The sequence below is a fragment of the Theropithecus gelada genome, chromosome 6 (assembly GCF_003255815.1).
Source record: "Theropithecus gelada isolate Dixy chromosome 6, Tgel_1.0, whole genome shotgun sequence".
NCBI lineage: Eukaryota > Metazoa > Chordata > Mammalia > Primates > Cercopithecidae > Theropithecus > Theropithecus gelada.
Window position 1 is genome coordinate 134,162,498 of NC_037673.1, and position 12,242 is coordinate 134,174,739.

Here is a 12,242-nt window from a genome sequence, read left to right on the forward strand (position 1 = left end):
TTTGAGTCTTTTATAATGATGAGAAATAGGCCCCTTACAATAATAATTTTTCAAATACAGGAAAAGCGCTTTTTAGTCCCCACTTTCATCTATAGTATATAAGCAGCTCAGCTGCTGTCAGCTCCAAAGTAGTTGATAAAAATCTTATATTTATAATACATACTTGCCCAGAAACTTGGGGTTAATTTCCATTTTAGAAGTGTTTTTATTAATCTTATAAATTACTGCAAAATCTGGAATAGCACCATCTCTTTTTTTAAACTTTTAAGTTCAGGGGTACAAGTGCAGGTTTGTTACATAGGTAAACTGGTGTCACGGGGGTTTGTTGTACAGATTATTTCATCACCCAGATATTAAGCCTAGTACCCATTAGTTATTTTTCCTGATCCTGTCCCTGCTCCTACCTACTACCCTCCGAAAGGCCCCAGTGTGTGTTGTTGCCCTCTATGTGTCCATCCCTTAACTAACAGTAAATGCAGTAAATGCTCTAAGAACCATCATTAATGTTTACTAATAATTTTCCAGGAATATTTATGTTAAATGTCTGATTTTGGCAATGCTAATTTTTAAAGTGTATATATATATATGCCAGAAAATGTCACAGATTTTCAAGATGCACTCTTATTATCATCTCTACAAGATGACTGAAAGTGACATTTTGAAAATATCTTTTAAACAGCTCCACCTAATGTCACTGCTGCTGAGATTTCTGACTCCTCCCTTCCGGCTCTTCAGTGGCCTTCAGTGCCCACTGGATTCCAAAGCTCACTCCTCTGTGCAGTGATTCCAACTGCAGGGATCAGTGTCTGAAATGAAGCTACAGATTGTCTAGTGGATAAATAATCCAAGAAAGAATGGGAGATGTTATGACTTTTTGAGAAGAGGCTAACATGTCATAAACTTTAAAAAATAATAATAATAGAAATGAAGAAAGAAAACAACAGAAGATGAAAAGAATAGCAAAAAAGCTGGAAATTTCCGACAGGTAAGAAAACGGGAAATAAACCTCTAAAATGCTTAAGAAAAATATTGCAAATGTGTTTATCCAATGTGTATTTCATGTTAGAATAATCCAGTTTTAAAAATAAGTGAGGATCATTAAAAATTGGAAATATAGTGCTTTTAGGCTAAACTATACTAGATGCCTTTTTACATATATGATTTGGAAAAAACCCTACAGTTGTAGAATGCACTACTGTAAGAAAATTATAAAAAGAAATCACCAAAAGCTAGTATTGGCACAATGGGGTTTTAATTACTTTTGTTTATCTTTTAGTAAATAATCTTAAAAATCTGGTATACTTATTTTCACTGGCAGAGTTGAGATCTCCTTTCTTAATGCACTTAATGTTTTATTATTTTAAAGAACTGAAAACCCCCACATTCCTAAAATGATAAGTTCGGTTATTAACCTTCAAAGAAAATCAAAGTCAATTTAGACAAGCTGTGTTGGCTTGTTTTTAAAAGAGTAGCTTTGAGAAGCGTGTATATTTTCCACTACCACTTTATATGGGTTCAGGCAAAGGTCAAATTCAAGGAAAAAAAAAAAAAACATATAAACCATTTTCAGCAGAGAAAATCAAAGTACATGTAATAAAAGAATGGTTGGGTCAAATGTAATCCTCAAGTCTTAAAAGACAGCACACACTTCTGCAATAGATAGATATGAAATTTGATGTTTGGAATAGGTGAATAGTTGAATAACTTAAGGAGGTTTGCATGATGTTGAATAACCAGGCCAATTATGCTTTTTAATAACACTGTAAGAGATTAGGCATTTGTTTCTTGATGCTTAGTGTGGTTACTTAATGTAGTACTTTGTTCTTAGGGTAAGCTCTAAGATATACCTTTACAGAGATTCTAGTCTATTTGTTTTCATGGAACACAAATGATTAATTTGACTGATTTTTTTTAAAAAGTGAAATGACCAAATAAACTAGAAATATTGTTTTGTATATGATTTAGGAAGTAGACGTCTGTTCCTGGCTCTGCAGCTAACTACACAACCATGAGCCAGTCCACTAGATCGTAGTTTCCATGTTTGTAAATCAGAAATAAAGTATCATTCCTATCTAGAGTACAGGGCTACTGTAGAGATCAAGTAAGATAGCAAGCCTTGTCAGCACATGAATTATTGTTGAATTAATCAATGAACAATGCAGTGCTTTAAAAATCATTAAGCCCTGAAGAGTATGAGACATTATCTGTATCAGCACAACCACAGAATCTGTATTCTTAGAGATTTAAGAAAAAGGAGAGAGAATTCTATGAGAGATGCTCACAGTGTGGTCCTACCCTATTTTGGGATCCTCACATATATACTCGGGGGTTGGGAGATGTACAAAACTTTACCCAAAGCCATAAACTCTCTGAAATTACATAACAGAATTTTGTTCACATAAAACAAATAGAAAATGTTCTGCTTCTTTGCTTTTAAAATTAAGAACAGGAAATACAGAACTTGTTATAAGAACTATAAAACAGGAGGCAATAGAAAATCATGGAAAGAACACAGAACTCTCTGGAAGCCAGAAGACTTGGGCTCTGGTCCCAGTTCTACTAATATTTAACTGCAATGCTGCAATATCTGTCAAATGGAAGGAATATATTAGCGGACCTTTATAGTCTCTTTCAGATCAAGGCACCATAGCCCCAAATGAAATAGAACAAATAATGTAAAATACAATTTTTCTATGCTATGGACAATTAAGGGAAAGGGGGAAAACAAGAGTAGAGAATAAAACAGATGGACAGAAAGAGAGGAAGAGAATAAATGGTAATGAAAAAAACAGACCAAAAGGCAGACACACACAAACTCTACCCCCAGTTCCCTCCCCCTCAAAAAAAGAATTATATGAATAAAGAGACAGAAGAAAGATACACACTAACAAAATGACACTCAGATGCAGAAATAAATACACACATAAAAACTTTGGTGGAATTATGCTCTTACTTTGTTCATCTTAAAACTTTAAACACAAAACTACCCAAAAAAATTAACATAATGTTGTACTTTTACATTAAAAGGCATAAACTGAATTAGTTCAAAGCAGGTGCCTCATGAGCTAGATACAATCAAGTTGAAGGTTTAGGATTAATTGCTGCCATATGCTACTAATATTTTTTAGCAAAATGTCGCTTGATAATTTGAGATCTCACTTCCATGGGTCAATTCCAACCAAACAGGCCAAAGATGAACTCTCCTAAACTAGAAATGTATCCCAAGAATTTTTTTATGAACCAGGGCTTAGTATTTTGCTTCCAGATAGGCAGGATTTAAATATTTTAACTTAATAGTTACCAAGTATGTAAAGTGTAAATCCCACATTGCCATTTAAAGTCTGTATTTGGGCATTTTCCTATTTAATCTTCTCTGTATGGTGTAGAGGGTGCTGGATAATGTAACTCCAGCACTCTCCTTTGATTCCCTCCTAAGATGAGGCCCTTCAGACCTACAGGCTTTTCTGAGCTCCAAGCTGAGATAATCCCCATTCACTATGAAGTCAGCCCAGATTGACAAGAATAGGCAACACAAGGGCTCCCGATGTTTATTCTCATCTCTATCTGCTAGGAACCCTGCAAAATTATATGAGTTTTCATATCTGTAAAGAGAAAACCTGCCAGATTCATAGGAAGCTTTTCTTTCTTGTAGATAATAAGAGTTGGAAGAAAAAACACACAAGACTTTGCTGGGTTTGTTTGGTTTTAGCTAACTCCTTGGACTTTTGTGTACTTTGGTTTTTCCCTCTATGAAATGGAACTATAACAATCCCACTCCTCCCTAACACAACTGGTGATGGAGAAATAAACAGCATAGTAGATATGAAAGCACTTATAGCTCTTTGGAGGATGAGGGTTGGATCAGTTCAGTCCAAGTGTCTGAGACATTCAACAAGAATAACAATAACGATAATGAGCACTTGGGTTTGAACAGGATTTAACAGTTTATACAATTTTTTTAATTTTTAAAAAACTTTCAAGTTCAGGGGCACACGTGCAGTTTGTTATATAGGTAAACTGCATGTTGGTCAGGTGCAGTGGCTCACGCCTATAATCTCAGCACTTTGGGAGGCCAAGGTGGGCAGATCACAAGGTCAGGAGATGGAGACCATCCTGGCCAACATGGTGAAACCCCTGTCTCTACTAAAATACAAAAAAAAATTAGCTGGGCGTGGTGGTGCGTGCCTGTAGTCCCAGCTACTTGGGAGGCTGAGGCAGGGGAATCACTTGAACCCAGGAGGCAGAGGTTGCAGTGAGCCAAGATTATGCCACTGTACTCCAGCCTGGTGACAGAGCAAGACTCCGTCTCAAAAACAAAAAACAAACAACAAAAAAAAGTAAATTGCATGTCATGAGGGTTTGGTGTATGGATTATTTCATCACCCAGGTAACAAGCATACTACCCGATAGGTCATTTTTCAATCCTCTCAAAATGTTTTAAATATATTATTTCATTGGCCTTTATAACAAGGTATGAAGTAGGGAGGCTATTTTTTATTTCATTGGACAGATAAAGAAATTGAGGCCAAGAGGAGAGTGCCTTGCCCAAGATCAAACGGCTAGTAAACAACAGGACACGTCTCCTGACACGAAATCTAGTGCTCATTCTAGTTTACCAAACTACATATGCAGTTCATGCCTATTTCCTTTCATTCCTATCCTCCTTCAAGTGAGGCTTGCTTGGCAGGAGGCCTCTAATTAGAAATCAAAGCTTTCTATCTCTCATGTATAGTTCTAATCTATCAACTGTATAGAGAGCTTAAATTTGACTTGAAATTCTCCTTCGGTCAATATCTGTGAACTCTGGGTCTCATGAGTCATCCAGGCCTTAAACTTTCCTTTTGAATACCATTATTTGTAAATTTTGCTATTTCACATATTACCACATAGTGTCTGTTAAAGCAAACTAAATATAGCTTGAGAAGGACTCCGTACTTCTACATTTGAGTCCCTGTGGATGAACTGTAACCTAGCTTAATAGGCAGACAAGATTGAAAACCTAACTTAGGAGTATGCGCCTGTAACAATAGCTGAGTCTTGGCCAGTCCCAGCGGTCATACTTCAACCACTCATAGACTGCTAAGCATTCAAACTGTGTTCAAAGAAGGTAAACGTCAACCTGTAACCAATCCAGCTGTTTCTGTACCTCACCTCCAATTTCTGGACATCATTTCCCTTTTTTTTTATCTGTAAGTTTGTTCTGACCACAAGGCATCCCTGGAGTCTCTCTGAATCTGCTGTGATTCTGGGGGCTGCCCAATTCACAAATCGTTCATTGCTCAGTTAAACTCCTTCAAATTTAATTCAGCTGAAGTTTTTCTTTTAACACATCTGAGCCACAGATCAGTTCCTTGGATCCTCCCTCCTTGGCCTCCCAAGTAGCTAGGACTACAGGTGCACACCACCATGCCCAGTTAATCTGTGGTATTTTTATGCTGTTCCTCATTGTGTTTTTCATTGTTGAAACCATGACAGACCTAAGTATTCTTAAGGTGATTTCTTTCCAATAAGAAACTGTTAAGCCTTAGATCTCAGAGGGAATGTGAGAACAGGCCATCATAATTTCAAATAGCAAACAAAATTGCATTCCCTTTCGTTCCTATTGCTCAGTTCCCTTTATCAACGTTATTTATGTTGTTTTCCTCAAACTCCTAAAGAATAAACCAAGATGAGGTTTTTTTCCCCCTTTGCTGTCTTTCCAAGTTTTCTCTTTGGGCCAGAAATCCCAGCACTTTGAATGGCAAGGAATCCTTCAAGCCTGTTGTACATCGTGGTATGAATAATTCTACTGAATATAACCACCCTAAACTATGCTGAGCCATAGAATCAGAGCCTGCTTTTCCTCTGGAAGTTAGAAGAAGGGATCTGCAGGAAGGAAGAACTGGAGGAATGCTTTTTAAATGAAGTTAATTCTGGGTAATAGCTCACTAGACACTGGCTGCCTTCCTTGCCTTGATCTCCAAAATCTGAGCAATGTACCCAGAAACTGCCTATGGCTTCAATCCCAGAGAGTGGAAGAAGTGAAAAGAAGAGAAGGCATATGCTATTCCATAGCAGACATGTTCTGTAATTCTGGCTCCCAAACTAAAGGCTGTAGACTGTCTCTGGGCAGTAGAGCTGACAAATTTTATTCAACATACATATACTGAGTACCTACTATGTGCTCTATGTTGGGGCTGAGGGACAAATTCAGATGTGTGTTCTCACTTAATCTTCACAACTACTCAGATAGATAGATATTATCTATCCCTGTTTTACAGATAAGAAAACTGAGGGTAACTGACCTACATCAAATTCAGACAGATACCAAGAAGTGACGCTCCAACTGGAACCTGTCTTAGTCCATGTGTGATGCTTTAACAAAATAACACAGACAAAATATCACAGAGTTATAAACAATAGAAATTTATTTCTCACAGTTTTGGAGGCTAGGAAGTCCAAGATCAAGGTGCCAACAGGTTCAGTGTCTGGTGAGGGCTCTTCTCTTCCAGAATGGCACCTTGTTGCTGTGTCCTCACATGGCAGAAGGGACAGAAGAGGCGAACTCACTTAGGGCCTCCTAATCCATTCATGAGGGCAGAGCCCTCACGGCCTAGTCACCTCCTAAAGGCCCTACCTCTTAATACTGCTGCACTGGGGATTAAGTTTCAACATGAATTTTGGAGGGAACACAAACATTCAAACAAACCATAACAAAATCCAACTTCAAACACAGTACTCAGGCCTCCACAACACAATCCCTATCCTCCTGACTTTTTATAGTCCATTGAAGCAAGTGGGTGCACAGTCAGGTGACCCTAAAAAAATATAGAAGTTGGCCAGGTGCGGTGGCTCACGCCTGTAATCCCAGTACTTTGGAGGCCGAGGTGGGCAGATCACGAGGTCAGGAGATCGAGACCATCCTGGCTAACATGGTGAAACCCTGTCTCTACTAAAGATACAAAAAATTAGCTGGGCATAGTGGCACGCACCTGTAGTCCCAGTCTCCTGTAGTCCCCATCTCCTGCCTCGGGAGGCTGAGGCAGGAGAATCGCTTGAACCTGGGAGGTGGAGGTTGCAGTGAGCAGAGATCACACCACTGCACTCCAGCCTGGGTGACGGAGCAAGACTCTGTGTCGAAAAAGAAAAAAAAGAAAAACAGAAGTTGATAGGGATAGAAACACATTTGGCTGCTTCTATAGTTAACAAGATGCTGTTACATTCCTTGCCTCACGAGCTCTAAAGACTAAACTAGAGGGACAAAGAAAGCACCTGAGATGAGATGAGAGGAGAGTAAAGGTACAGAGAGATCCCCTGGATATTTGTTCTCTGTCCTCTCAGGGGCTTTGCTACCCCTAGAGAATTATCCATATTGTTAAGAACTTGCATTAATATTCTGGGTTCTGTTTCATTTTTTAGGGTCTCAAGAGCATGCTCAAGTCATTCACGTGTTTCCATCAAATACAGAGACAGATCAGGGAAGATTAAACCCTACTAATTTCTCATCAGATGCCTCAGAACAAAGTGCCTTCCAAGAACTAATGGTCAAAATATCCACCCACAAGACAAATAAGCTTATCAAATCTCTTCTTACAATCCTGACATAATGGAAGTTTCCCTAAACCACCCAGCATCTAATACAACCAGCACAAAGAACAACTCAGCATTTTTTTACTTTGAGTCCTGTCAACCCCCTCCTCCAGCTTTACTCCTATTACTTATAGCCTATACTGTGGTCTTAATTGGGGGCCTTTTTGGAAACCTCTCTCTCATCATCATCATCTTTAAGAAGCACAGAAAAGCTCAGAATTTCACCAGCATACTGATTATCAATCTCTCCCTCTCTGATATCTTGGTGTGTGTCATGTGCATCCCTTTTACTATCATCTACACTCTGATGGACCACTAGATATTTGGGGATACCATGTGCAAACTCACATCCTATGTGCAGAGTGTCTCAATCTCTGTGTCCATATTCTCACTTGTACTCATTGCTGTCGAAAGATATCAGCTAATTGTGAACCCCCGTGGCTGGAAGCCCAGTGTGACTCATGCCTACTGGAGCATCACACTGATTTGGCTGTTTTCCCTTCTGCTGTCTATTCCCTTCTTCCTGTCCTACCACCTCACTGATGAGCCCTTCCGCAACCTCTCTCTCCCCACTGACCTCTACACCCACCAGGTGGCCTGTGTGGAGAACTGGCCCTCCAAAAAGGACCGGCTGCTCTTCACCACCTCCCTTTTTCTGCTGCAGTATTTTGTTCCTCTAGCCTTCATCTTCATCTGCTACTTGAAGATTGTTATCTGCCTGCGCAGGAGAAATGCGAAGATAGACAAGAAGAGGGAAAATGAGAGCCGGCTCAATGAGAACAAGAGGATCAACACAATGTTGATTTCCATCGTGGTGACCTTGGGAGCCTGCTGGCTGCCCCTGAATATCTTCAATGTCATCTTTGACTGGTATCATGAGGTGCTGATGAGCTGCCACCACGACCTAGTATTTGCAGTTTGCCACTTGGTTGCTATGGTTTCCACATGTATAAACCCTCTCTTTTATGGCTTTCTCAACAAAAATTTCCAAAAGGACCTGGTAGTGCTTATTCACCACTGCTGGTACTTCACACCTCGGGAAAGATATGAAAATATTGCCATCTCCACTATGCACACAGACTCCAAGGGGTCTTTAAGATTGGCTCGTATACCAACAGGTATATGAAAATTGATAATACTTAATGCTGAAGCTCTTCTTGAATGGGAGCTAGACAGGTAATGGTTGGGAATAGGGCAAGATGCAGAAAGAAGAAACCAGAACCAAAAATAGCAACTTTATACCCACTTTTGCTTTAGGCTAAGACTGCCAGTCTCATATGTCTATCCAACATACCCTCCAACATACATAAACACACATACCACCCCTTTTCTCTTAAGAGAATAACTCTAATAATTCAAACAACCTGGCCGCCATCATTTGTGGCAAAGAATGAGAATGAGAAAGCAGACAGAGAGGCAAGCAGCAGTGATGGCTGGGGAACAACGTTCACAGATACTTTTATTCAATGGAATATCTACAAAAGTTATGACTAATGATATGCCTACTAAAAACACTGCTATACCTCCTTAGCACTGAAGCAATTCTATTCTCAGATATGAAAACTGTAACTTTCAATCATATAACTATTCAATTAATTAGCCAAGTCAGAAAATCCTCCCTTATAATTCATTAATTAATTAACAAACTAATTAAGTTTGGACTAAAGTTGAAGGGCTGGTTTTAACTTAACATTTAAACTACGTGTTGTAATTACAATTAATTCCCATGCTTGAAACATATCTCTAGTTTGTGATAACAGTACATTTTTTCACTAACAATGCTATTAGAACTGGCCACAAATTCTTTAGCATAGCAATTATGCTAGAAATCGCTTTAACTTATTAATGGCCAATATAGATACAGCTTTCCTCACAAAGTGGCTTTTAATCCCTAATTCTTTATGTATATTAAACAGAGGTCATTATGACTCTATCACTGGATCTCAGAGACTTTGTCAGTAGCATTTTTATAATTGGCACCAGATTTTTAAAACCTTCTCATATATCTTGTGGCTTAAACATTTTTAAAAGAGCCCTCATCCCACAGAGTTACTTACATAGGGGAATCAACTAGACTGTTCTCAAAAGACACTAAGCTACTGTTCAAATGGCTATTAATTCAGTCACTTTTACTAAATTGTGACCAGCTTTACCACTTCCTAGAACAAACCTCCCCTGTATCTATCAAATTTGAACTGCAGCTTATTTGTATGTTAAAAATGTAACTGTAAGCTGGACTCAGCAACTTACACCTGTCATCCCAGCCCTTTGGGAGGCCAAGGTGGGAGGATCACTTTTGCTCAGAAGTTGAAGACTGGCCTGAGCAACACAGTGAGACTCCATCTCTACTAAAAATACAAAAAATTAGCCAGGTGTGGTCATGCATACCTGTAGTCCCAGCTACTCAGATGAGAGGATCACCTGAGCCTGGGAGATCGAGGCTGCAGTGAGTCATGATCACACCACTGCACTCCAACCTGGGTGACAGAGTGAGACCCTGTCTCAAAAAAAAAAAAAAAGTAACTGTATTTTCTTTTGAATAAAAAGTAATATTTCTGTGAACACCTGTGATTTTTCTATTGTGCTTTTTCTTGCACATTAGCTTTCACATTTTCCTCTCCTGAAAATCTCTTTCTCTCTTCCTCCTTCCCTTCTTCCCTTATTCTCTCTTTATTCATTCTCTTCAGGATTTCTCTTCTCTGTTTTATCATTTTGGAATAAATGAACAACAAAAGCACTGCAGAACACACAAACAAAATAAAATCTAACCATCTCATGGCAGTAGCTGTAAATGTTACTTTATTTACTTGGTAAAGAAATGCCGATTCTAGGCTGGGCATGGTGGCTCACGCCTGTAATCCCAGCACTTTGGGAGGCCAAGGTGGGCAGATCCCTTGAGGTCAAGAGTTCGCACCAGCCTGGCCAAAATGGTGAAACCCCATCTCTACTAAAAATACAAAAATTAGCCACGTGTGGTGGTGAGCACCTGTAATCCCAGCTACTCAGGAGGCTGAGGCAGAAGAATCCCTTGAACTGAGGAGGCAGAGGTTGCAGTGAGTGGACATCGTGCCACTGAACTCCAGCCTGGTCAACAGGGCAAGACTCCATCTCAAAAACAAAAAGAAAAGAAAAGAAATATGATTCTAGTTGCCATTACTAAAATGATTCTGATCAAACCACTTGATGTGGTTTTGATGTGTGTCTCCTCCAAATCTCACGTTGGAAAGTGATCCCCAATGCTGAAGGTGGGGCCTGACGGGAGGTGTTGGATCATGGGGGCAGATCCCTCATGAATGGCTTAGTGCCACTGCCTTAGTGATGAGTGAGTTCTTGCTCTGTTAGTTCAGATGAGCTGGTTGTTTACGGAGTCTGGCACCTCCTCCTCTCTCTTGCTTCCTCTCTCGCCATGTCATATGCCAGCTCCCCCTTCACCTTCCACTATGACTGTAAGCTTCTTGAGGCCTCACCAGAAGCTGAGCAGATGCTGGTGCTATGCCTATACAGCCTGCAGAACCACGGGCCAAATAAACCTCTTTTCTTTAAAAATTACCCAGCTTCAGGCCAGGCGTGGTGGCTCAAGCCTGTAATCCCAGCACTTTGGGAGGCCGAGACGGGCAGATCATGAGGTCAGGAGATTGAGACCATCCTGGCTAACGCAGTGAAATCCCATCTCTACTAAAAAATACAAAAAACTAGCCGGGAGAGGTGGCGGACGCCTGTAGTCCCAGCTACTCGGGAGGCTGAGGCAGGAGAATGGTGTAAACCCGGGAGGCGGAGCTTGCAGTGAGCTGAGATCCAGCCACTGCACTCCAGTCTGGGGGACAGAGCAAGACTCCATCTCAAAAAAAATAAATAATAAAAATAAATAAAAATAAAAATTACCCAGCTTCAGGTATTCCTTTATAGCAACTCAGAACAAACTAACACACCAGCAAAAGCAGGAAATGGCATCAAATTCTAATATTCCTCCCTCCTCTCACCCACATACATATACCCAGTCTCCTCTAATCCCAACTTGCACCCTGAACACGCAGAAGAGATCTCCTGTATATGACTAAATAGTATGGTGTTCTTTCCTCGATAAGAGCAATTGTCTTCCATAAAGATGTTTTGTTTTTTCTTTTCAACTTTTCTTGAGCAAATGGTATAACTATCAACAATAGTCTTTCTTGTGTTTATGTTTACCTCAAAAAAGTAGTGAATTAAATGTATTTTTAATGCATGCCTTCACCTTTAAGGGGCTTACATTCTGACAGGTAGGTGAACACAAGTCTATAAGCAGCTACTTCGAGAAGAAGGTATAATGGAAACATAAACCAAATATTGTGGATAAAACTCATATATGAGAGGAAACACGGAAAGACTTCAGAAAATCAGCCTTTATTTCCTCTATTTTTGCAGTATCTGTGGATAGTTCACATCAATTTGGTCTATCATTGAGCAAACTGGTGTATGAAACAAGGTCTCACCTCCCTCTCTCCAGTTGCCAGATAAGCCTTTTAGGAGACTGGACGTTCATGTTTGCCAGATAGTCCTGGAAACAGGTTCCTCTAGCCAGCACTCCAAAAACCTCCTATCCCCCAACCTCAAATCATTTTGGATTGAGAATAATTTCTCATATCTTTAAAAGCTTCTAGAAAAAAAGACTATTAGTAGAATGAATAAGTGTTTAT

General features: G+C 39.7%; 1 protein-coding gene across 1 annotated transcript; it reads left to right on the forward strand.

Moving 5' to 3' along the window:
- The first annotated feature begins 733 nt into the window (after positions 1–733).
- On the forward strand, positions 734–10,127 carry LOC112626521 (putative neuropeptide Y receptor type 6). Its single transcript, XM_025388652.1, is given in 2 exon segments — positions 734–985; positions 7,399–10,127. A coding segment is annotated over 1 exon segment (1,110 nt). The 5' UTR covers positions 734–985; positions 7,399–7,585; the 3' UTR covers positions 8,696–10,127.
- Positions 10,128–12,242: the final 2,115 nt, after the last annotated feature.